We start from the raw sequence: 24,848 nt of genomic DNA, 5'->3' as shown, positions 1-24,848 counted from the left end.
ATGCGAGTAAATTCTATATATTATATTACTATATGTGTTTCTGGAGGGGGAGGGGGGCGCCAATAAAGTGTCGTGCCCCGGGCGCCAGTTATGTTCGCTACGTCACTGGTGACGCCCTATATAAATTAAATCGAAATTAATATTATCCTTCTAAAATCGTATTTTTTTACCGTGTTAGAGAGAAATCGTGTTGTAGAAGTGCCATGTTTTACGAGGGATACCTGTACTTTGAAGAAAAATTCTATTTTATTTCTAAAAATTTTATTTTATTTTATACAGAAGTTTACGTTTACATTTAAAATGACGTTTTTAAAGTTATATATATATATATAATATTTATCACGTATTTAAAAACATATCTGTTAACGTTTTTTATTAGAAAATTTAAAATTAGAAATAGCATTCCTTACGGAAAAAAATGAAACATTATAATTTCCGACAATACTGAGTACTACAGGAATGACAAACATTGCATGAAATGTAGTTTGCATAGCTATTAGAAAGATGATTTTGAAGAATGAAACTACTGAATAAAATGGTTGAAATGATAGAATTAAAATGCCTAGAATAGTTGTTGTAGATCCTTGAAATATGGGAAAACCAACTTCATAAATTGATTTCTTCAGTCTTTCGTTTTGATCCATGTCTGTGGCAGTAAAGAAAGAGATAGAAATATGCGTGGGATAGTTAATAGAAAATCCAACACACAAAATTAAAGTAACTAAACTGACCATGTCCAATTTCACATTCCATAAACTCATATAACCTATAGTTTCGAAAATAATACAAAAAACGATGATAGTGACTGGTAAAACGATTTTTATATTTGTAATAAAAATTAAAAAAACCAGGCAAATTAATGATGATGTTATTAAGGCTGTCTGAAATGTAGCCTTTTTAATCAAGAACATTTGTTCTATTAAATGGAAATGAAGGCCATCAACGGTAGCAGATATTGGCGACTGATCAATTATTTTATAAGAGTCAATCATTAAGGATGCTTCATGAAATTCAGTTTTAATATTGATTGTTGGAAAAAGAAAGCGAGATGCTATAATTTTAGTATAATTTTCATTGAATGCGATATCATAATTGAATTCTTTTGCTTGTTGAAATTTTAAAAACACGTTTCTTAATGCGTCTATGAAATCTAATTCGTTTGACATATTGTAAGATGAAAACAGAAATTTTCCTACTGGAGATGCTTGTATCTTTAGAAATTCTTTTAACCACGATAATCGTAGTGATGAATCTGCAATATTTGGATGATTTTCAAACCGTTTGCAGAGTGTTTCTACTGAATTTTGCACTAGAGGATCAGCATAATTTAATGGTTCGTTGACAATCACATTAATAGCATAACCATATTGATAGTAATGCTTGTTTAGTTTAAAAAAGAGAGAAAATTTCGATTCGTCTTTGAAAGCATCACTGAAATTATTTCCAGCTTGTGTAAATGTTAGTCCCCAGAGTGCAATTCCAAGATTACATAGAAATATGAACATGACACTAAATTTTATACTTTTACGTGTTAAGAAATTGCCTATTTTATCCCTGAATTGGGACATTATAAACTCTTCTTTTAGAGAAACATTTCCATTCCTCATAACTTCATTTTTCGAATCTGCAAAAAAATATTTAAGAATTTAATTTTTGAAAAAAAACAGATTTTATAAATTATATATAGAAAATTATACAGTAGAGAGTCGTTTATTCTAATCAATTGGGGATTGAAGTTGTTCGGATAACCGATTATGTACGAAAAAATATATTAATCTGTCCGATGTTGAAATTTTTCTCCGTTGCGTGTCGCTTCGTGTTGAATTTTCGTCGATTTTAAGCCTAACGAAAATGTTTATAATAATAATTGAGGCTATTGTATCTTTAAAAATTATTTTTTAACGATACAATTATTTTTTCTTTATTTTGTACAAACAAAATAAATATATTGAAAATATAAAAACATAAAAATTATACTTTAGAAGTAAATCTAGTATCAAAAAAGTTCGATTCAGCACGACACAGTCCGACTGGAAAGCGTTCGGATAACCGGTGTTCAGATAAACGACTCTCTACTGTATTTAGGTTTATATTTAGAAATTTTAATCGGAAAAAATTGATAAATCTCCGATTTTAAACATAATAAATAGAATATTCACGTAAATGACAAAGGAATTTATAAATACACTTATTGCCATAAAAAGTAGCGCACCAAGAAACAGTTGTATCGCCGCGAAACTTGGCATGCTGATAAGCTTTAAACAGATGTAGCAATGATTAGAGTTATAGTGTGATGGCTTATTGCGTAATGGCAGCAGAGGAAGTTAAAATGCGTCCCCCTTAGCCTATAAAAAGCGCGCAAAGGCATCCTGTCTGTAGTTTACCTGTTGCAGATGGCTGGTATCACTAGAGATGCCTTTATGTTGTAATCGAAGACCATATGAACAACTATCCGAGTTTGAAAGGAGAAGGATCATTGGGTTGAGAGAAGCCAGATGGTCATTTCGGCGAATAGCCCACTACCTAGGCCGTTCTGGCAACATGTGTGAAGATATTGAGACTAGTGGACAAGAGAAAGCCCGCATACACGGCGCTCAGGTTTAGGATGCCCTCGGCAGACCACAATCCGAGAGGACCGCCTTCTCTGACAACTGCACACAATGCCGACCGTATCGTTGTCTGCCATCCGGACACAGGTGACACCATCATTACAGGCTCCTGTGTCTGTCCGTGCCATTTCGAGGTGCCTGGGTGAGGAATATTTGGTATTGTGGCGGCCATTGTGTACTGCCATTGGCATCATACACCGTTGCCTCCGTTTGGAGTAGTGTTGCTTCCGATGGGATTGAACCACAATGGAATGGAACCGGGTCCTCTATAGCGTTGAATCCAGATTTCGATAGGACATTGACAACGGCCGTGTTCCTGTCTGGCGGCACCGTGGTGAACGCCTCAATCCTGCATATGCACACTGCTCCATAGCTGGTGTGATAGTCTGGAGTACCATTACATACGACACCCGATCACCTCTAGCACTGATTCAAGGGACCATGACAGCCCTGCAGTATGTTACTGACATCCAGCAGCCAAATGTGTCACCTCTCACGACAGAGCTCTCAAGAGCCATTTTCCAACAGGAATGCTCGACCACACACAGCAAGGATGTCACAGGCTACCTCTGCAACATTGCCTCACTTCTCTGGTCTGCCGGTCCCCTGATTTGTCATCGATCGAAGATGTCTGGGTTCACTTGGGACGCCAAGTTGAACAGCCTATGAGTTTGGCCTAACTAGAAGACCGCTTGCAACAACTGTAGACTGAGATGCTTCAGAATACCTTACGGCAACTATATGCCTTCATGCCCGCCCGTGTTTCATCGTATATTCACGTTAAAGGTGGCCTAACAAGGTACTAGAATCTCTTTTCAGGAGTAGTTTTTCCTGCAATAAATGATCTTTTGCTTTCGTTTTGTAATCACTTATTTATATCACCGTTACACTCATACATGTACAGTACAATTTCGTTCGATTTCTACAACTCCTAGGCTTGCTAATTTTTATGGCAATTTGTGTATTGTAGTGAAGATACGATGAAATTTTATAATATTGGAGTTGATACGAATATTGTTTTTTCTCGAATCCAAGGGATTCGAAAACCCCAGGAATTTTATGAAAAGTAGTCTGGATTTGTCGGACCCTGTCCTACACCAATCGTCTGCTCCATTGTGGACTTGGCCGAACGTATGCCAGATAGGATTAAAAGAACTTCTTAGTGCCACATAGCAGACCATTAAAAAAAAAAAAAAAAAAAAAAAAAAACATTATTCTCAATATAAGGGAAATAAAATCATTTACAGATATAAAAACTTTCAAGATTAATTACTGCAAAATCTCGTCCTATCATAATATAACTTACTTCAAATCTATTCATAAATACAGGTATACACATAAAAATAAGCAAATTGCAAATACCTAAATATGCATTTCTTTTGATATTTATCTATTAAAGTTTTCGCTCTGTTTCAAGCTAATTTCTTTTTTTATATTTCATCACATAAAAATATTTTCAGTATATTACATTTTATATTTAAATATAATTCATTTAATAAATATTCTGATTATCTGAGATACAGTACATTAGGGTTTCTTATTTCCCGGTCTTTTGCTTGTCCCGGATTCCGGGATAAAAGTGAACTGTTTCCCGGGATCCCGGGAAATCCGGGATATAATAAATTATTTTTAAAATATAAAAAATATCTTGAAATCGAATGATATCATTATTTTTCATTTTTTAAAGTAATTTAAGTGTTCTACAACCTCCAAAATCGTATTAATAATGATGTGTAAAATATGTATTAAAAATACCTTTGAATTACGTAGAAAATTCACAAATAAAAAAAAATTTGTTAAAGTTTGTTCGAAACTGCTTATAACAAAAATTGCCTACGAATTGAGTTAAAAATTTAAAGAAAAAAACTGAACTTTGATCAAACTTCTAACTTAGAAAATGATATTTTTTATTTAAATAAAACATAATACAAATATTACTGTAAATTTTTATAATGAGATTTTAAGAAACAAAGATGGTCGATACTCCGATCACTCAATCTGGTTCTTAATTTGGTAATAAAAAGTCCTGCTGCCGAGAATGCCCTTTCTGATTCAATCGATGTGGGTGGAATCGTTTTTAACGCATTTAACAGAAGACAGATGATGTGTGTTTTTTCACCTGTAGCCTCAAAGATTTCTATTTCGTTCTCGAGACGCGTTTCAGTACTGCTTTTGTTGTCCACTTTTCTTGATCTGTCTATCTCAGCTTCTTTGATAGCAGCATCAAGCTTTTCAGCTAAAGTCATTGCAGATGAGCTTGCGACATCTGGTAGTTGATCTGTATCACCGGAAGTAGAATCAGTAGATACTTCAAAAAGACGATCTAACATCTGTTTTGCTGATAAAATTAACATAGTCTTGGTTGGTAAGGCTGGCAAACTTTTTTCACTTGGGAAAGTTGAAACTTTTCCATAATTCTTTCCACTATTGAGATATTGTATGAGGCCAGTCAGTTTTACATTTCTTCTCTCTGCTATGCGTCGAATAAACGACTCTTTTAGTCTTCTTGAAAAAGGTGTGTTTAGTTGATTTAACTCATTTATAATAAAAGAAAAAATACCTTCCGATGAAAGTAAAGTCGATCCTCTGTTGCCAAGCTTTTCTGCTCCAGCTTTTAATGGCTGCAGTGATGCCACGATGTCACGAATTACAGTAACTTCTTGTTTGTCAAGATCAAAATTGTCCGTATCTTTATTACAGTCAATGATTGCTTTCGATATGGATGATCTTATTTTAATAAATCGCTCTAACATGGCTAAAAGGCTATTCCATCGGGTTTTGGAATCCAGAAATAAGTGCAAATTTTTCCCATGTTCCTGTTCAACGTATTTTTGTAAGATGTTATTCTTTAAAGGTGATTTGCGAAAAAATTTTGCTATTTTTCTAACCTTATTAATGATTTGAGAACAGACTATTTCATTACCTAGTGTGTCATGTAATTCAAATGAAATATCTATATCGAAAGGATCTTCAGCCAAACGCTCACACAAAACACTTTCAAAATCAATACTATAACTAAAGTCTTCTTCATCTTTCTCAATATCATCATTGCGCTCTTCATCTTCAGTTTGAATTTCTTCAGAAAGAGGGACTGCTACTGAAGTGGTTGACTTTTGGTACAAAACATCACATACCGCTAAATGAATTCCGTGTGCATAACATAACTGATGCTCACATTCAATTAACCTTCCAAATTTCACCATTACAGCTGCACCATCAGTAACACAGGCTTAAATTAAATATAAATGCATTCCGGCATTCTGACAGTTTATGAGTTAATTATACTTTCTCTTTGTAAAATTTCTTCAATCTTAACACAAAATAAGAAAAAAGTGAACTTTTAAAAAAATTGCGGGATTTCCCGGGATGAGAAAAATTTCCCGGGATATTTCCCGGGGTAAAAAAACAGCCGGGATCCCGGGATCCCGGGTTCCCGGGATCCCGTTTCAGAAACCCTACAGTTACATCAACTTGCTGCTTTCCTTTCTTACTATTTTCTTTAATATCGAATTCTATAGATTCTTTCCGCAATTTTAAAACAATATAGGCTTAAGTACATATTATAATATAAATATTAAATAAAAACTTAATGCGGTAAACTTGTTAACCAATTTTTATTATATACATAATGTAGAAACATCATAATAGAGTACAGTACTTCTAAAGTGTAAGCTGAAATATCATGAACTGTAATGTTTTTTATGTTAAATATTTACTATTTTTGCCATCTTTTCAAAATTCTGTAACTTACGATATGTATTCTTTTATATTATTTTAAAATATTAGATAATAGATTTATCGGTTATAAATTAAATAATCAAGAAAATTAATCATAAAAATGATAGAAATAATACATACATCGTATTGTTTCTATTAGAAGACAACCGCCTTTCTATTTATTGTTTAAAACTGTCCATAACTGACCTACCCATTATGATACCATATTTTTATTATTGAGAAGTTGATATTTTTAATAAACAGAAAACAACGAATTTGAATAAAATTCGAAAAGTATGCTTTAATATCGGTAATTGCTTTTCCCAAACCGCTTCTATAATTTTTATCACTGGCTTATATGTATTGCATAGCTTTTTATGATCACTCCAACAGTTACAGAAATTGCAGTAATTTTTTTATTAAAAAAAATATTAAATAAATTTTTTTATAAAAAATTTATTTAATCATTATTAAATACAGTGTCTTCCAAAAATAATTCTACTATTTTTAATTATTGTAATTATGTTAATATTATCTGAGATATGTAATGTATATTAAAACATTGCAAAACTGTCCAAGTTTGCATGTGTTCATTATAATTTCTCAATATGTGCACCTCGTGTCATACCTCACACATCGAACCGATATTCAAATTCTTCCTACACTGGCTACAGCATAACCGTTGTCACTCCTCCTACAACAGCTATTAAAAACAATTTTACAGCTCCTGCATATTATTCGTTTTGCACAATGATCACTTTGCAAACTGCAGAACATGATACGCCTTTTCTGTTACTGATTCTACGGCGCTTCCTAGAGATAGTAGACAAGAAGACATTGAAATGAAAAAGGAAGATGAAACTAGTTACTCTATCGATTGGTATACATTACATACTTATCAAATAATAATTAGCATAATTACATTAATTTAAAATAGTAACATTCATTTTGGAAAACCCTGTATTTTTACCGATTTGTATTACTACTTTGTTTATATACGGTATTATACGTACTAATAGTTAAAAGTTTCTTAAAACTATAGTTCGTACTTCTTACAAAATGTTATAAGTAAGTAATAATTCATTATATAATGGTCTTAATAAAATCTATACCTCAGAAAATGTTCTAGCTCGGTTTGCTTTAAAAATAGGCGCAATACAATACTTACCTTTTACTTTTTGAAGAGTGATGCAGTGTAGTCGTTTTTGCTCCCTGTAACCACTGATCACTAAGCAACTTCCAAAGAAAGTCATCAAGTAAATGTAAGTAAAGCAAACAAATGCCCCTGCGAAATACGTAAATATACGAATGCCTGGAAATATCGAACACATTCCAATACAAAACGAGAGAAAGCTTGTAAAAGATGTAATGAATATAGATACTGCGGCTTCCGAGTAAGTTTTTTCCATTCTATTTTCTACAGAATCCTCTGGATCAGTACTCCTCCAAGCTGCTATAAGTATAAAAGCATCGTCTATTTCCATTGCTGAAAGTACAGAAATCACTCATTACTCATAATGAAAAAATAATAATTTTTGCATTCTTAATTTAAGTTTCCGAATATAAAAAGCTCAAATTTAAATATCCATTAATACTATCCTAAATTTACATTGTTACTATTCTAGAATAATTATCAGTTAGTCTGAATAAATTAACTGTTATTAATTTTATTAAAAAGAAGTTATCTAATTAAAATTTAACTAATGTAGCGTAATTTACAATATGGTAAGCTACTATCTTATAAATACTGGCTTACAGTATAATAATTTAAAATATTTTAACCAGATCTACCTGCGATAAAAAGTTACCACAACAAATTTTTTAATGTTCTTGCAAAATTATTTCGATTCACTGACTGAAAATAAGAGGAAAAAGATCGCAGTGATATGCAGTCGCTAAGAATCGTTTTAAACGTTTCTTCACGTTTCTTCGGCAATGACGATGGACAAGCATAATACTTGCAGGCCCATTGTCATAAACTGTATTAGCATAACGTTAGAAGTATATAATCATATTTGTGTTTTGTGTCAAAGTTAACCTACGTCGCGAAGCTTAGTTACCTTTTCCTAGAAAATACCCAGTTACAGAGGATGATTTGCTAATTATGACTGAAATTTACGATAGGATATTATTTGTTCTACTTGTCGAATATAAATCAAATTTTGAAAACTGGTAGTTGTTGTTTTTTTTTTTTTTTTGCATTATAAGAATGTTTGAATTCAATTGTTCAAAAATGGAGGTAGCAGTTGCGAGCGAAGTTGACGTGCGTATCAAGCTTCTTTCCGAAGGTCTTTCATCTCGCACTGTCGTAAAAGCCCTCAAGAAAAATGAAATTGACGTTTTCCAGTCTACAGCTATCAGAGTTCTTGGTAACGAAACGAAAAAGTGATAAGAGAGTGCTTCTGGTGAGTTACACCCAATATTTCTAAGGGCTCACAAAACTTGGTCAGGAGAAGATAAGGAAATGATTAGAAAAGAAATCTACCTAATCAGAGGACCATAGCAAAATGTCTGGGTATATTTCAGTTCATAGTTAACACCATTATACATGAAGATCTGCAAGCAGCTACCAAGAAAAAAGCATCTACACACAAACATCTGCACGCAAGAAAGCTTTCGAGAGGCGTCTGGCCGGAGGGAAAAGCGACTACATGGCCACCCTAGATGAAAGTGTATATATACCTTGATTATTGCAATGGAACTCGTGCAGCCCAGACAGGAAGTGCCAGAAGAATGGCTTGTCAAATGTCACGAAAGATGGCCTGAAGGATTTATGATTTTTGGAGGAATGACAGGCCGAAAACTTCCTTTTCTCAGAGTGCCAAAAATTGTGAAAGTTAACGCTAATTACTATGTGGAGAACATTTTGCAACTATATTTGGAATGTGAGATTCCAAAGCTGTATCCTGCAAAAGCCAAAGTGACTCTTTACCATAACAAAGAGTCTAATCACACAGATAGATATACATTAGCTTTCTCCAGAAGTTGAAGACTGAAGGTGGACCGAACCACATTCCTACAGAGGACATACCCACCAAAACACTTGACATCAGCCTCATGGATTTTTTTGGAATTGGCTTTCTGAAGCAACCTCTCTTTCTTCGTAAGGCTACAACATTAGATGGTCTTTGGAAAGTAATTCAACAGGAATGGTCATCGGTATCTGTCGAAACTTAGCCTACAAGAAGGTCTTCGAATCGTAGAAATAATGATGTTGTGTTGTGAGCCAACGAGATGGAGAACACGTCGAGAAGAGACAAAAACAATTCATGGACAGGTGTTTTGTGAAAGAAACTAAGCGAAAAAATTAGTTACAATTAGCAAATCACCTTCTGTATATGCAAAATGAAGCATACGTGAATTTAAAACTCTGCGCTATACAGTGGCATGAATAACTTTACTTGATATCTAGTGACGAGATGATATGCTGTTATCTGCTGTTTATGTTTGATAGTTCAAAGTCGTCTATTGTTACTACAGAGTTGTAAAGATATTGGAGCTTATTGCTAAGTTTCTAGTGAAATCACTAACTTGCTTGGTGAAATCACATTATGCTCATAATGTGATTTCATCAAGTAATATGTATAAGTTGACTTATTTTTCCGCAGTATAAGTAAAAACCTTTAATACTTATGTTTCCAGTCCAAAAAGATACTTTTGAGTTTTTTCCTAAAATATATTTTAAATTATTTTGTTTTTCCAAAGTTTATTAGCTATTTATTAAAATAAGAACTTTTATGATAATTAAATACATTATTTTAATTTGTTTCTTTCGTTCTGTTAATTAAGTGTTTTTATTTCGACAATGTTGTTTATTGTTTTTTGTATCTGTTTCGTTTTATTCATTTGGCCATAATAAAATTTTATTTTATCTTTGAAATTTTTCTTTTATTATACAGTAATTAATATTGCTTAAAAGTTTGTAAAATTTGTAGTTACAAAAACACGAGAATGTATTTTTTATTCCTCTAATTTATCAGATTTACTCAACAGATGGCGCGGTTTCCTTTTATTGTATATAGTATTAAGCTCTGAAGATGGCACAATGGAAGAATTGCAATTGTAATCTGGCACCTTTATAAGAGTATATGGATTATATGAAATTGTTTTCTAAACTATTTTAGTTTTATAAAATAGAAATTATATTATTTTAGACGACTTTATAATGTAGTTTAAATGTAGACTATTTATGAAAAGAGGGTTAATGTTCTACGAATATTCATTTTTATTTAGAAGTACGTCGCAATATCTTTCTCTATAGCTTACAAAAGTTTTATAGTATAGCTTCTATAATATATGAAAGACTCTGTATTCATTTTTATACCATAATTTAAAGTAATGGAATTTTATTCAATATAAACATTATATTTGCTTCTAACGTTTAATTCTTTGATAATTCTTATAATCAATGATTTTTAATAAGTTTATTTAAAAATTGCGTATTATTGTTTCTTATTTACTATATTTTAAAACATATCTACTTACCTAAAACACTAAAAAATAAAGCGAAGACAACGTCCACCTTTTCGAAACCAAACCATAGGAGCATTCCCATTCCACTTAAAACTGATAGACAAGCGGAAATGCATGCCATAGAACCTAACCAAGGTTTACCTTTAATTGTATCGTTTGTCATGCAAATAACGAAAGAAAATATTAGAACTAAGACAAAACATATTGGTATAAGAGGAACTAAGCAATTAGAATATTCTTCCAATTCTCCTTGTAACAAAAAACTGTTCAGAAACGTATACGATATATAACGAAATTCCTGGGTTTTTAATACTTCGTTAAAAACGCTTTTCCATCTTTCAATAGCTTCGTGTTTTTTCTTATTTGTTTTATCCAACAGATAAAGTAATCTTGCTGATTTAATTTCTTCAACATATCCTTTCCTGTTAAGTTTTACACCTCCCAACGAGAATACATATTGTGTATAGACAAATGTGAGCTTGTTTAAGTCAACAGGATATTTAATTTTATATTTACCTGAAATAATTTCTTTAATGTGGGGAATTAATTTAATTACTTCGCTTTCAACACATTTTCCGTTTTTCTTCCCACACAATGTCGAATAATTGACTAATTTTCCATCCCATTCAACAGTTATATTTTTTATAATTTTATCTAAGGTTGCAATTTCCTCAAAAATCTTTTCATCGAATAAATTTTTATCAGATTTAGAATATATAAGTATCAAACACATATCGTTTGGCTTTGAAATTCTGGTAGAATCAGAATATATTGATGTATTCATAGGAAATAAACGTTCAGCAAGATCTTTAGCTCTATTAGCTCTTTCATTTGTAGCAGTAAATAAATAATCGGTGTCTCTGTTGACTTTATATTTTAGAAATCCTGTTGATAATATTAATGCCATCAAAACTGGTATGAAAAAAAACCACAAATAATGTCTTGCTATTAGTTTTCCCAGACAAGAAAATTGATGAGAGAGTTTTCGTTGAAGATAAGGATATTGGAATTTTTCTTTCATTTCTGTAAAAAAATATATTTATATTTTCATAAAATAATATATATAAAGTATATAATATATAATATATAATAATAAGTATATATATTATATTATAATCCATATTTATATTTTCTCATAAAGTAATACTTATAGAAAATCTTTGCTCCGTGTCAATAAATTTCAATTAGGAAATGCCGTAGAGGTCATTGATCGAGATTCATTTATGTTTTAAATGGAAATATACTTTAAACAAAAGATAACCTAAGTTAACCGCAAACAAGTTAAACTTTAGTCTGACAAAATGTCGTTATTTCGATTCATAAAATGCTTTCAAATAAATTCAAATAAAGTACGAATTTTTCTAATATCCATTCAACTTAAAATATGAAAATTTTATATAAAAATTATTCTCGATACAGTATTATAATTAAACTGTATTAGGAAATATTTATGTCTCACACACATTCGATTAGACCCACAGGTTTAAATTACTCCACACACTCGATTAGAACCACATCACAATGGCATTAAAAACAATAGCAGTATGTGAATAAACCATAACGTGGATTTATTCAAATCACATTTTCTAAGCCAGTGGTTAATGTAAACAATATACATGAAATTGCAATTTCGTAAATTATTTTTTTGTCGTTGAAAATTAACTTTTGGTTTTTATCGACCCCTGCAGATACTTACACCAACACAGAAAAACTAACTTTAAAAACTAAACCCATAGATTCGAATAACCCCACAGGCTAAAATAAACCCACAACACAGCCAGATAAAAAAAAAAAAATAGACCCATAGTCTATTCGAGTGCAGGCATTTTATTTATTTATCATTTATATATATATATATAAATTAAATTAATAAAAGTTTCAACGTTTTAAATTTCAATATTTTAACGTTTTTAAATATGAATTTTTAAATATTTAATTAATAGAGAGAAAATATAGTTAGAAAATAATTATTGTATAATATCTTAAAAAATGAATACCTCAACAGCAATTGAATACAACAGGAAAACAATAAAAATTAAATTAGAAGCTTTCTAATGATAGAATGCAACTCTATATTTATTTAATAGTTGAGAGATTTTAGTTTATTTTAAAAAAAAGTTAATTAAGCTTTTAAATAAATAACCGAGAAATATTCATTTAAAATATTCTACAGCGATGTTTTTTAAATTGAAGATAACTTTATTAATCACTAATTTTTATTTCACTTAATCTATAAATTATATATAATATTTTATTTTTTATATTTAACTAAAAATATGTTATATGCAATTTATATTACATTATATATAAAATTTAAATTACTGTAGTAGTATTTAATTCAACTTACTTTTACAGTGTCTCTGTGCAGCTTTAGGATTAAATATTATAGTTTAAAATCGATAAAATTAACAATTGTTTATAGTAGAACATTATTTATGATTATGTTAGATACGAAATTATGACGAAATTATTTCCTATTAGATATGAAATTTCTTTGTTTTATACTCCACTCTGAGATATTTTAAAAATTTACTTTTAACCCTTCCATAATTATAAAGACTTAGCAATTATATTTTATATTTTTAATCCGATATTTAAAGATAAAGGTCATCGCCATTGATATCAAAAATTGACTTTTAATACTTATTTCTAATTTATTTTGATATAAATTATAGAGAAAATAAAAACAAATTGGTTTTTACTATCTATAAGATGTAAGAAGATGAACATGAAATGACACTAATTTTATTCATTGTTCTGCCTGGTTTATTTATTAGATGTAGCACTTTAACGGCATTTTGAGTTACAAGAACTTTTCATGCAAAAGCGTTTTAAGTTCTGTAACTACTTTTGCAGAAACTGAACTCTTGAATTTGAGCGAAATAACCTATGGATTCGCATATTAATGAATAATTTAATTACATATAAAGAAGCATTTTAAAATTAACAGGGTGTTAATGTTTACGTATGACACACAGACGGGAAATTTTGTCCGTTAAATCGAGATTTTATTGTATCACAATTCAATTCATTTATCGCCTGATTTTCAGTTCCTAACAAAGATAAACTACTCAGTTTTTCTTGGGAATATGCAAACTAAACTATGAAAACACAACGTAAAAACATCGGAAATCGTAGTTTATTGTTTAAACACATCTCCCCTCATAAGAATAATAATGAAGAGGTGATTTGTTAGGAAACTGCGCTACGCTTTTGTATTTCATTAAATCGTTTTATTGTTTTAGATTTTTTGTAGAAGTATATTATTTTGCGTAATAACCATTGAAAATTATAATGAATTATTTTCTCATTTATATTCTTTGTAGTATTGACAACTTCTAATTCTTCACTGGACCTTGAGATTTACGGATCCAAGACAATTGTCTTTTTTTTTTTTTTTTTTTTGGTCTAGTGCATAAACGCCACTGGATAACATTAAAGAATTTTATAAATGTTTAAATGACTTATAAAAATATTATTTATAAATTGATTACAAGATGGGAGAAGATGTTTACTGTTCGTTTTATTTTTTGCAAGCAGAGCATATAGCATTCTACACAACGCCTGGATTTCATTTCCGGTATATACACATATACTGTATATGAAAATTGTCCATAAATGAAACTTAATTGAAAAGATTCTAATTGAAACATAGCCTTAAGATTGTCAACTTTGTTATAAAAAAGGAAGAACTTGTAGGACATTGCACAAGTACAAAAATACGTTGCTAAGATAAATTGTTATATTAATAAAAACAATTTTTATACTTCTTTATCAAAACAATACTTTTTTATACAGACCAAGGAAAAAATTAAATGAAAAATTGTGCGCCCTTGGCTATAGCCTAGTCAGCCTGACACTGTTAATACAAATTAATTAACTTGTTAAAATTTCATTAAATTGTCAGATAATGAATGAACATAATATAATACTAACGACGTTTATAGGGCCTACTTAAGCTTTAAAATGTTACATTTAGAATCTAATTATATTCAAGTCTAGCATTGATTATTTTATTTAACTAGATATGTTATAAAATTGAAGAAGAATGTTTTTAATAAAAATTTTTCCATATTTTGAACAATTATTAATCATAGAAGCTTGTTTATTCAGCTCATAGATGGCGATATCGAAATGCTTCCTTTAACAAATTCAAATAAAATTGAAAAGTTTATAAATATTAATGCATAGGAAAATCAAGTTAAATGTTTATAAATATTATTAACTAGTTAGCATTTTAATTTTACATGTTATAAATAGGAATATCATAATTATTTACGGTACATCTGATAAACTTGTTATACAAGGTGTTAAGAAAGCATTCAGAATTTTAATGGTTTACGCTGAGTAAAAATATTTTAGTGTAAAGATAGGTCGAAAATTTAACCGTGTCTTGGGATATTAATAATTTTGTATGTTATTATCACAACTAATTTATTTGTTTTCTACGTGTCTCATTTTGTCTCAGATAAGACAATTTTCACAATGCTTTGCCTCGATATTTACACGACTTTCGCATGCCATCCTTCCATTTCCATGAATGATTGGCATCTACTTTTATAGCAGCAAACTTCCAAAAATTCTGGGTCTCTGTAGAATTATTTGTTAGAAACGATTGAGGTTTCGACTTATGTTTTATAAAGCTTTTTTTTTTACTATTCTATCGACCGTAAAGATGCTGAAGACATTTTTAAAATGCCTTTTAGCTCTGTTTTATTCAGAAAGTGTGCGCTTTAATGTTAATTTGACACAATTCTTTTAGTTTAGTTTTAAATTATTTCAATTTAGCTTTTATTCTCAATAGTTCTGAATATCTTTTCGTAATATTTTTTTTTTTTTCCTCTGCAAGTTGAGGAAGATCACACAAAGATGTGTTCTATATCACCAGTTTATAATGAAGTAGCAATTGATCTCTAATCCATATTTTATTCCTTAAATTATTTATTAGGACAGTTTTTACATTTTATCTCTGTAATTATATATATTTAGTTTTCTGGAATGTCACTTAGATATAATTAAATATCATTTACAACACAGCACGATGTTTAAAATTATCACTATTATTCTCATTACGTTATGTGACATTATACTTTATTAGAGCGCTATTTCATTACTTAAATATTATATTATATAGTATATGCATTATATACATTACACCATAAATAGAGCAAATATATAGTTAAAGTGTTTTAACTATATAAGTTACATTTTATAGTTTTAAACTAATTTTAGCATTATGAAAAGGGAATAAAAGGAAAAATATGGTTGTGATTCTCTTATTTAAATTTTACTTTCGAAATAACTTATTACAAAAATAATCTAGTTAATCTAGGACAATAATATAGAAATTGTTAGTTATATTTTTATAATGTTAATCAGGCTAGATAACTGATACAAGGTTTAAATGCACGCACTCTTATTGCGCATAGAAGCAGAAAGAAGTTCGATGAAAAGCAAAATTTCGTGCATAAAGGTTAGCGATCATATTAAATAAATTCCATCGATGTTAAGATAAAAATAAAATAGGTTAGTCAACTGTTGACTCAGGAAGAATTGTGTCAGCAGTTCGCGGATATTGAAGGAAAAGTATTTCCTTCAGGAAAACTATCTTCGGTACATCGAAAGGGGGGATAGTTCAGACTAAGCTTGATTTCTTCGAAGACATAGCGGAAAATTCTCACTAGTAAAACTGGTCTTTATATATTTACATGACTTACATGAATGCATAATTAGATAATAATAATAATGCATATTACTTTACAGCAAACTGAGAAAGTTATAATTAATATAGATGCAATTAACAAGAATAAAAACACGATATTTTTAAATTAATAATTTATTATTAATTGTTGTTAAATATTAAAATAGATGTAATCGGTCTGAACATTCATATTAATGCAAATTTTTAACTCAATTTGATTTTTAATGACATTATTTATATTAAAATAAAACTTATTCTCAACACTTTTCTATTGTTGTACTACACATAATCGGTATGACTATATCCCTTCATCACCCGGATCACTATTGTGGTCCTGGTCGAATCTATAATGGGTTTTAAAAATGGTCCTCTTAGTGTCCACGAGACGGTAAGAGTAAAAAAACATTGATGTATATTTTAAGATACTGAAACTGAATTAATATTAAAAATATTAATTTAATAATTTATACTTATTCAATTCTCAGTTATTTTTACTGAAAATATTTAATATGGTCGAGCCAAACTACCTCTCTGGGAGATATAGGATCGTATTCGAATGAATAATTCAAAGAATTTTTCATGTTCCGGGTATGTCGGGCTCCACTTCTTACCACCCGACCCCCTATTGTGGGCCTGGGTGAACTCACGTTGGGTATGATTAAAACAACTCCCCTACTGCCCATAGGATGGAAAGAGGGGAAAAAATTGTTTTACTTTCAAATACTGGTAATAAGTTATGTAATAAGTTCGTTTTTCTTTTCTTTTCTACTCAAACAGTTCATACATAAGCACTCGTATAATTTGATCTATCTTGTAGTATATTTTAAACTGATAAAATGCTATAATATAATTGAATAAAGCTAGTTTATATAAAAACTTCAAGAATTCGTTCTTTATGTTTGGAGCTATACTGACATATTATTTTGTTTTCCGATTAAGAAACTATATTTTTTTCCAGTGGCGTGCCGTGACATTTGATGATAGGGAAGCTGTGTTTCTGTAAGAAGCCGACTTACAAGGGCAATCAATTAATTGCGCGTCAGGGCCCGTTCGTATTCGTTTGTTCGATAAGCCAGTAAAAACCGTATACTTCTTTAATTGTATTTTTAATAGATTATCCGACGTACTTAATAAATAAGAAAGTTCAATATAATTACCTCCGTTATTAGATTCAATAAATTCCCTATGCCCTCTAAATGCCAATTCTTGCTTTGAGAAAAAACATATAACATCTATTAATTTAGATATACCTATTAATCGTAATTATCTCGTTATAATTTTCAATATTTATTTTATATTGTCTACCAATGTTAAATTCTATTCCTCTTTGATTTCCAAATTGCTTCAATTTTACGAAAGAATCGTCATTCGTCAAAAATGTTATCGTCAAAATGTCGAAATTTTTTGTAGACGTATTTATATTTAATTTAGGCATTGTCTTTCTCTTTTAATAATGTTTTCTTTTCCATTATACGGTCTTGAGCCAAAACTTTTTTAAAATAAATTTTTGAATCATTAGCCACGATATAAGGGCTAAAATTAAAATTATCAGAAAAACTTACTTGGTAAAACAAAATGTATGATGAATATACATACCCAGTACAAAAAATTCTTCAATTATATGAATATACTTTTAAAGAAACTTATAATTAAATATAACTTTGTGAAGAAACGTACATAAAAATAACAAAATATTCTTTACTTTTTAAATCTTAAAACAATCCACTTACAAGTTAGTGAAATAGCTCCCTACGAGTGGCTAATGAATGAAATCAGAGACGGTCCAGGTAGGCGTGTGCGTGCCAAATCCCGAGGGTGCCGATACCGGTCAATGTCAAATGCCTCTTTTGTCGCATTACTAGTATATCTCAAAGGACGCGACAGGGTTGTTGTAGATTTTAAACGTTTCTCGTCATAGCTGTAAAAATCTAAATATGTTAAACTTAACAGTTTGTCTGTCGTTCGTTTTCTAACTAATTCGTTTTAGAACCGAGTGTTCACGGAAATTTCCAAAATTTACAACTTAACGGTCACTCTCATTGAACTGGAAAAATTTCTGTCTTTATTACATCTAATATTATGAAGAGATCAGACTTCACTGTACTCGGCAAGAGATTGGTTCAGTTAAGCATCTGTTTAAGTAAAATTTCGGCTCTTTCATCAGGGTTTTATATATGTTTCTAATTCCCTAATCGCTTAATTATTTAACTACTACTTAAGTAGAAATAAGTTGAAACCGGTTACTTTGTACCCGAATATCTGTAGTCTTGGGAAAACAGTGGAAAGACAAATTTTTATGACAACGGATATATAAATCGTAAATTTAAGGAAAATAAATTCTAGAGCTTTTTTTGTACCATTGTACGTCTCATTCATTAAATTTGGTTGTAAATGATGCTGCCAAAGTAACAGTTAATTTTTAACACTGTACTAGAATTGTACACGTTTTTTCTGCATCCCCTTACAGATGGGACATACTAAATCGTAATATCACCGGCTTAACATTAAATCCGTAAGTAATATAAGATGGGAGAGCAGAATAAACGCGGAATAAATATATCAAATATTTTAATGGACTTTTTTAAAACTCCTGTCAACTATACAGAACTATCATAAAAACATGCCAGTAAACTCCTATCGGTTGGGTTAAGTTATAAATCTAGTCTAGGGTGAGCAACCGTTTTTATAACATGGGCCAGAATAAATTTTACGTATTTTCCGCGGGCCGTAGTAGTCAATTGACGCCTTCTTGTAACTTGTAATTTTTTTAGTCTGCAAATATGAAATAAATAAATAAAAAGTTAATTACTACATTTATTTCTCTTATCGTTTTCGAAAATTACAAAGAATTGGAAAAATAACTATTAATTAGTTATTTTTCCAATTTAATAATCTATTAAAGATCTCGCGGGCCGGATAGAAACTTTTCGCGAGCCATAGCTGGCCCGCGGGCCGGGGGTTGCCCGCCGTTGATCTAGTCTGCTCATGATTCACATAATCGGGCGAGGGTGGCCGAATATCTAGCAGGCGGCTAACAGCCCACAACCGCTCCGGGATATAAAGTCGGACTCTTTACGCGTGTGTCGCTTCTACCAGCTAAACCGGGTGAGGTTGGTGCCCTGTAAACCGCATGTGCTAATGCCTATATAATCTGGCTGATTGGAAACTGACCCGGTTTCGACATTCCTTCCGCCACTGAATTTTTCAAATATACAATAGCAATCTTATCGTTTTTTTTTCACATGTAGTATAGAAATTTGTAAAAGATACATAATGCAGTTATAATAAAATATTAATTTTAATTAATTCAAAGTACGTTAAAATATGAAAATTTATATTTTATAAAATACAATGAAAGGTCATTGGAAGGTGGAAGCGGCGCTTCCATCGCTTCCAATGACGGCACGCCACTGTTTTTTTCATATTCCAATGATTAGTACAGTATTAGTCTTGTAAATGTACAGTACTTTATTCCTTGAAATGTTTGAAATGTTCTAACACATAGCAGCAACAACTTGTTTAGCAAATCTCAAGTTTGAAAAGCACATGGTGAAGTATGTTACTGTATGAGTGTTACTACATGTACTGTACTGTACTGTACATACATTTTCAAGGAATAAAACACATTTGCAAGTCTATTACTGACTATTGGAATGTGAAAAAATAGTTTAACTACCGGAAAAATAAAAAGAATTCGTGGTATTCTTGTACTAAAAACTAGATTAAATTATGCGATAAGTATAAGTATGTATTTTTAATGATTGCACATAAGGAAAATAATTGAATTGATAAGAAAATTACATTTTTTTCTAAAATTAATAATAAATTATTTATTTAAAACTTTATAAAGTATTTTACTGCATATATAGATCGCGCAATAAGAAATTCTGACAAAAAATTCTTGAGCTAGTGAAATCAATTAGTTTAACTTTCCTGCATTATTCATTCAAATACGTATGAATTCGGTTTACTTAGAAATAAAAAATTAAAAATATCTCTTTATACTGGAATAAAATTCGTTTCGAACAATCATAGAATGACTACAGACTAAATACACTCAATCTTTTGTGTTCATGGAGGTTTTGTAAAGTATAAAATTTTTGTGAATAGCTAGCTCATACAATTATAAATAATAAAACAACAAATCTTTAACTAATTTAATATAGAAGATAAAGAGTTAAACATAAAATATAACATATTGTTAAAAATCCACTGTTGACAATATGGACAGAACCTCTCACAACAGCGTAAATACAAACAGAATCATGTATATTATGTGTTAGAATATACATAGCACGTTTAATTCAAAACGCTTCGTATTTGCAGCAAAATAAAATAATAATTTTATTATTAACTTTTATTTATATCATCTCAATGACTTAATTTGAATTGTATTCTTGAGAATTTTAATTATAAAATCAAATGTGGAGTTTTATGAAAATATGTATTAAACATATGATATTTCAATGCAAAATTGCACTAATTAATATATGATAGGTTACAGTATATTAATACTAATGTGTATTAAGCTCAGTAACACAATAATTAATAATTACTGTATTTAGAAATAAAAATAGAAAATATTAAAAATTATAGATAAATTTTTACACATTATTAATACCATTCTAAGCAATTAAATTTTAATAAATATCTTTATAAATTTATTGAGAATGTGTAAATTTACATTAGTTTGTATTATTGGTATAGGAGGATTATAAGAATGACAAATGCAACAATAACTTACAATACTATTTAAAATCAATTCATTATTATTATTATTATTTATATTATAAGCTAAATCCTATGTTATATTTATACAGTATTTGGGTAAATAGTGATGTTCGTGAAATTATTTAAATTACTTTTATTCTTTTAAAAATATATTCGCTTTAATCACATTTATTCTTCCTGAAAAGCAAGCATTGTGCCTTTCGAGAAGAATAAATATGTCATAGAGATAAACTTAGCATAAAATAAATGATATTGAGCTTGTTTCACTCGAATTTGATTAACCAAAAGAATTACTCGAGAACATCTAATACAATGAACGAATCTGAAAACAATAAATGTCATTGTCCTCTATAATGTATATATTAACAATCAATTGTCGAGAAATTATGGGATATAATTGGAAACGAAACGTATCTCTAGTAATTGAACCTTTGTGAAGTTTAATAATGGTTTCAAGCATAAATTGTTAAGTGTCAGTCCATTCTAAAAATAAATACTTTTCTTATGAAATTTCTTTCTTTTCCTTTATTTCCTTTTCTTTAGCTTATTCCTTTACTGAACAAATAAAAATATCACGAATACATAATTGTAGTCTTTATTTTTTTATGCATCGATTATTATTGTAATTACACTTCATAATATTTATTCATAACACTAAAGCTGTATTGTTTTTAATAAAAAGTATCAAAAGTTCGAATTTTTTTAATTCTCATTTAATTCACTGTATTACAACAGTATATTAAATTAAAATAAAAAGAACTCTAATTTTTGATATATTTTTAAATTATTTTATTAATTAATTTTAATTATCTTTGTATTTTTAACCTGAATATTAGACCATTGCATTAAAAACATATTAATTATGAATAAAATAATATAATTACTTTAAATAAACTGTAGAGTTATTATACTCGTATTTTTATGCATTATAATAATAAAAATAATGCATGAATTACAATTAATATATTATTTATAAGTGTTTACTAGTGAATAATTCCATTTCAATCCTAATGATATATATTAATTATGAATTATCTTATATAAATTTCAAATAGACACGATTCTAATTCTCAGTTTATTAGTTTATGTGTATATTTGCGATGCTTTTTTTTAAATTAAAATATAAATAATTTTATTGTAATAATCTTTAAACATGAAATATCATGTTTAATTGTTGTTTGATGGAATAAGGTAATACAATACGTAAGCAACCTGCCTTCCGGAGGTATTATCTATTGGAAAATGTCCTTACTTAAATGTTAAACATGTGATAAAACTTTACACGTAAACTTTCATTACAAGATATAATTAAGACGACATAAATATTAAATTTTATTATTATCATTAAATTCACGGATATTTGATATTAAAAAGGCGTTTAAAATTTTATTTTTAGCATGCCCTTTCTGTTCTAAATTGTATTAATTAAAAGAACAATGAATGCTCGCTATCTTTTAATCGTTTTCACGTGAATATGTAATGTATTTTATAATATAAAAGTTATAATTGGAATAAATTATGAATAATTTTCCTCAATTAATTTTCTGAATTTGTTTTTGTTTCATAAGACATAAGCGGATAGATTCTCGATATCACTGCAGTAAAGCATTTCTCTAGCATCGTAAATATGAACTTCACGATGATAGAGAAATCCTTCACTGCATAGGCATATATCCACTCTGAGTAATTTATAACAGTTTTATAATTAAATATTTTCTTTACATGTGAAATTTATTAATGTATGGAAATAAATAAAGCAAGTTCTATAATAAAAAATATTAAATAAAATTATTAAGTAAATAAGTTATATAAGGTAATGAAGTTTACTAAATATTCGAGGTATTCAAATATTCAAAATATTTGAATATTCGAGATATGATTAAAATTCGAATTCTATAAAAGCGCATCTCTAGTGTTAATGCAATTAACCCGTGTTGTAGTTAAAGTTACGAGTAATTGTTATATAGAACGTGTTTAATGCCCATACAGTATTATAACTTAATTTTTAATTAAGTTATAATACTGTATGGGTTAAGTTAAGTTATAATATTAACTTAATTTTTAATTGTTATATAGGCTTATCGTGCCACTAGTAATGCAACCGATTGCCTGGAATCGATTTTTTTTAATAAAATAGTTTCCGTCGTTATAGGATCGATAGACTATCGAGGTAATAAGCATTTCAACACTTTGATTATTTGACATTTCCGACATTTTGATTATTTCACGTTCTATCTTTCCACATTGTGAATGCATCGGGATTTTTTTAATATTTTGTTTATATCTAGTAAATTACTGTGATTTAATCTTCGATATTTTGAAGTGTAACCCACTTATCCGTAAGATATACATTAATGGGGAAAGCCAAAAGTGCTCACGCTTAACTTCCTGTTGACTCTCGCAGATCCTTAATGTTAACAAGAAAGAGAACGCAATCACTAATAACAGATAAATTATTAGATGCTTTTAAAAATAAATATCCACAATTTATTTTACTTTTAAGAATTATAGAATCATATATATAATTTTTAATATGAAATGATTTATTTCTTATTCAATATGCTACACTATAATGTTTTCTAGTATAAATTTATTTTGGGGCAAATTCTATGTTGCCAAATATATTACGAATGACTTTATTTATATACTGTATATATTTATAAAATAATCTTTACAATTTTTCAATAATATACGATAATGAAATCTTTTCAGACCGATGTTCAAGGAAGTTATTATCATAATCACTCTCGTTGACGGTTCAGGAAAATATTTTAGTACAAATATTGTATAAAATTGCCTAGCATAAATAAACAGTGATACACGATTTTTAAATTAGAAATAAAATTATAAGGAATAAATTTAACAAATGACTTCTGTAAAGAATTGGAAAATTGAAAAATTTTCTACAATTTAATTTAAAATGCACATTAAATAACAAAAATTTCTAATCCAATATACTGTACTTTATTTTGTTGATAAATCCCAAACTATTAACAAACTATATTAATTATTTAAAGAGAATTTATTTAATGGGCCAAAGATCAGATTAGATTTTTTGGTGTTTTCATGTGCGTGAACTAGAAATTATTTAATGTGCTTTTTTTAAAAAAAAACAAGTGCTATTGAAAGTAACCTTCAGTGTCAAACTAGAATAGTTTACAGAGAAGACTGTAGACACTATAATTCATAATACATTGTAAATTTTAATAGCTTTGCTCAATATTGTAAGTTTTTATCAATTAAAATTATTGTTAGTAATAGTTAATGGAACTCGTTGCTCTCTAATGGTGTTTTTTAATTTAAAAAGTCATAATAACTTAGTTACAGAGCAGATGATAAAAAGGAAAAAATAATAATCACAGTTCCATCAATAAAAATCTTTTATTATTCTAATAAATGTTATATGAAGAAATAAAACTTTGATTAACATTCCTATTAGAATTTTAAGTAGAAATAATGAACCATATTCGTTTTGGTGAAAATATGATGTAGTGAATTTTGATTCAAACTGTACTGTTTGCTGCTTAAGGTAGACTGATCGTCATCATCCTATAAAAAGTCTTTCTCGTTTCCTTCTTTTTGTTGTAGGTTTTTAATTTTTTAATGAGATACTGTAC

At 29.1% G+C, this 24,848-nt stretch overlaps 1 protein-coding gene across 1 annotated transcript; it reads right to left on the bottom strand.

Moving 5' to 3' along the window:
- Positions 1 to 362: 362 nt before the first annotated feature.
- LOC136985514 (patched domain-containing protein 3-like) lies at positions 363 to 11,820 on the bottom strand. Its single transcript, XM_067282804.1, has 3 exons — positions 10,812 to 11,820; positions 7,495 to 7,812; positions 363 to 1,624 (listed from the first exon to the last, which is right to left on the bottom strand). Exons 1-3 carry the CDS (start codon positions 11,818 to 11,820, stop codon positions 363 to 365), a joined length of 2,589 nt encoding a protein of 862 aa, XP_067138905.1.
- Between the last annotated feature and the right edge of the window lie 13,028 nt (positions 11,821 to 24,848).

Source organism: Centruroides vittatus, unplaced genomic scaffold, assembly GCF_030686945.1.
Source record: "Centruroides vittatus isolate TY-2023 unplaced genomic scaffold, ASM3068694v2 contig_971, whole genome shotgun sequence".
In the NCBI taxonomy this organism is placed as follows: Eukaryota; Metazoa; Arthropoda; class Arachnida; order Scorpiones; family Buthidae; genus Centruroides; species Centruroides vittatus.
Note: the sequence above shows the minus strand (reverse complement) of the source record. Positions and strands in the feature narration are given on the sequence as shown.

Bases quoted from the DNA above. Each gene is read 5' to 3' on its own strand.
- LOC136985514 (XM_067282804.1), bottom strand. From the start codon at position 11,820: ATGAAAGAAAAATTCCAATATCCTTATCTTCAACGAAAACTCTCTCAT. The intron at 7,813-10,811 runs GTAAGTAGATAT...CTGTACTTTCAG, and splicing joins TTTATTTTTTAGTGTTTTAG to CAATGGAAATAGACGATGCT. The intron at 1,625-7,494 runs GTAAGTATTGTA...ATTTTTTTGCAG, and splicing joins CACTCTTCAAAAAGTAAAAG to ATTCGAAAAATGAAGTTATG.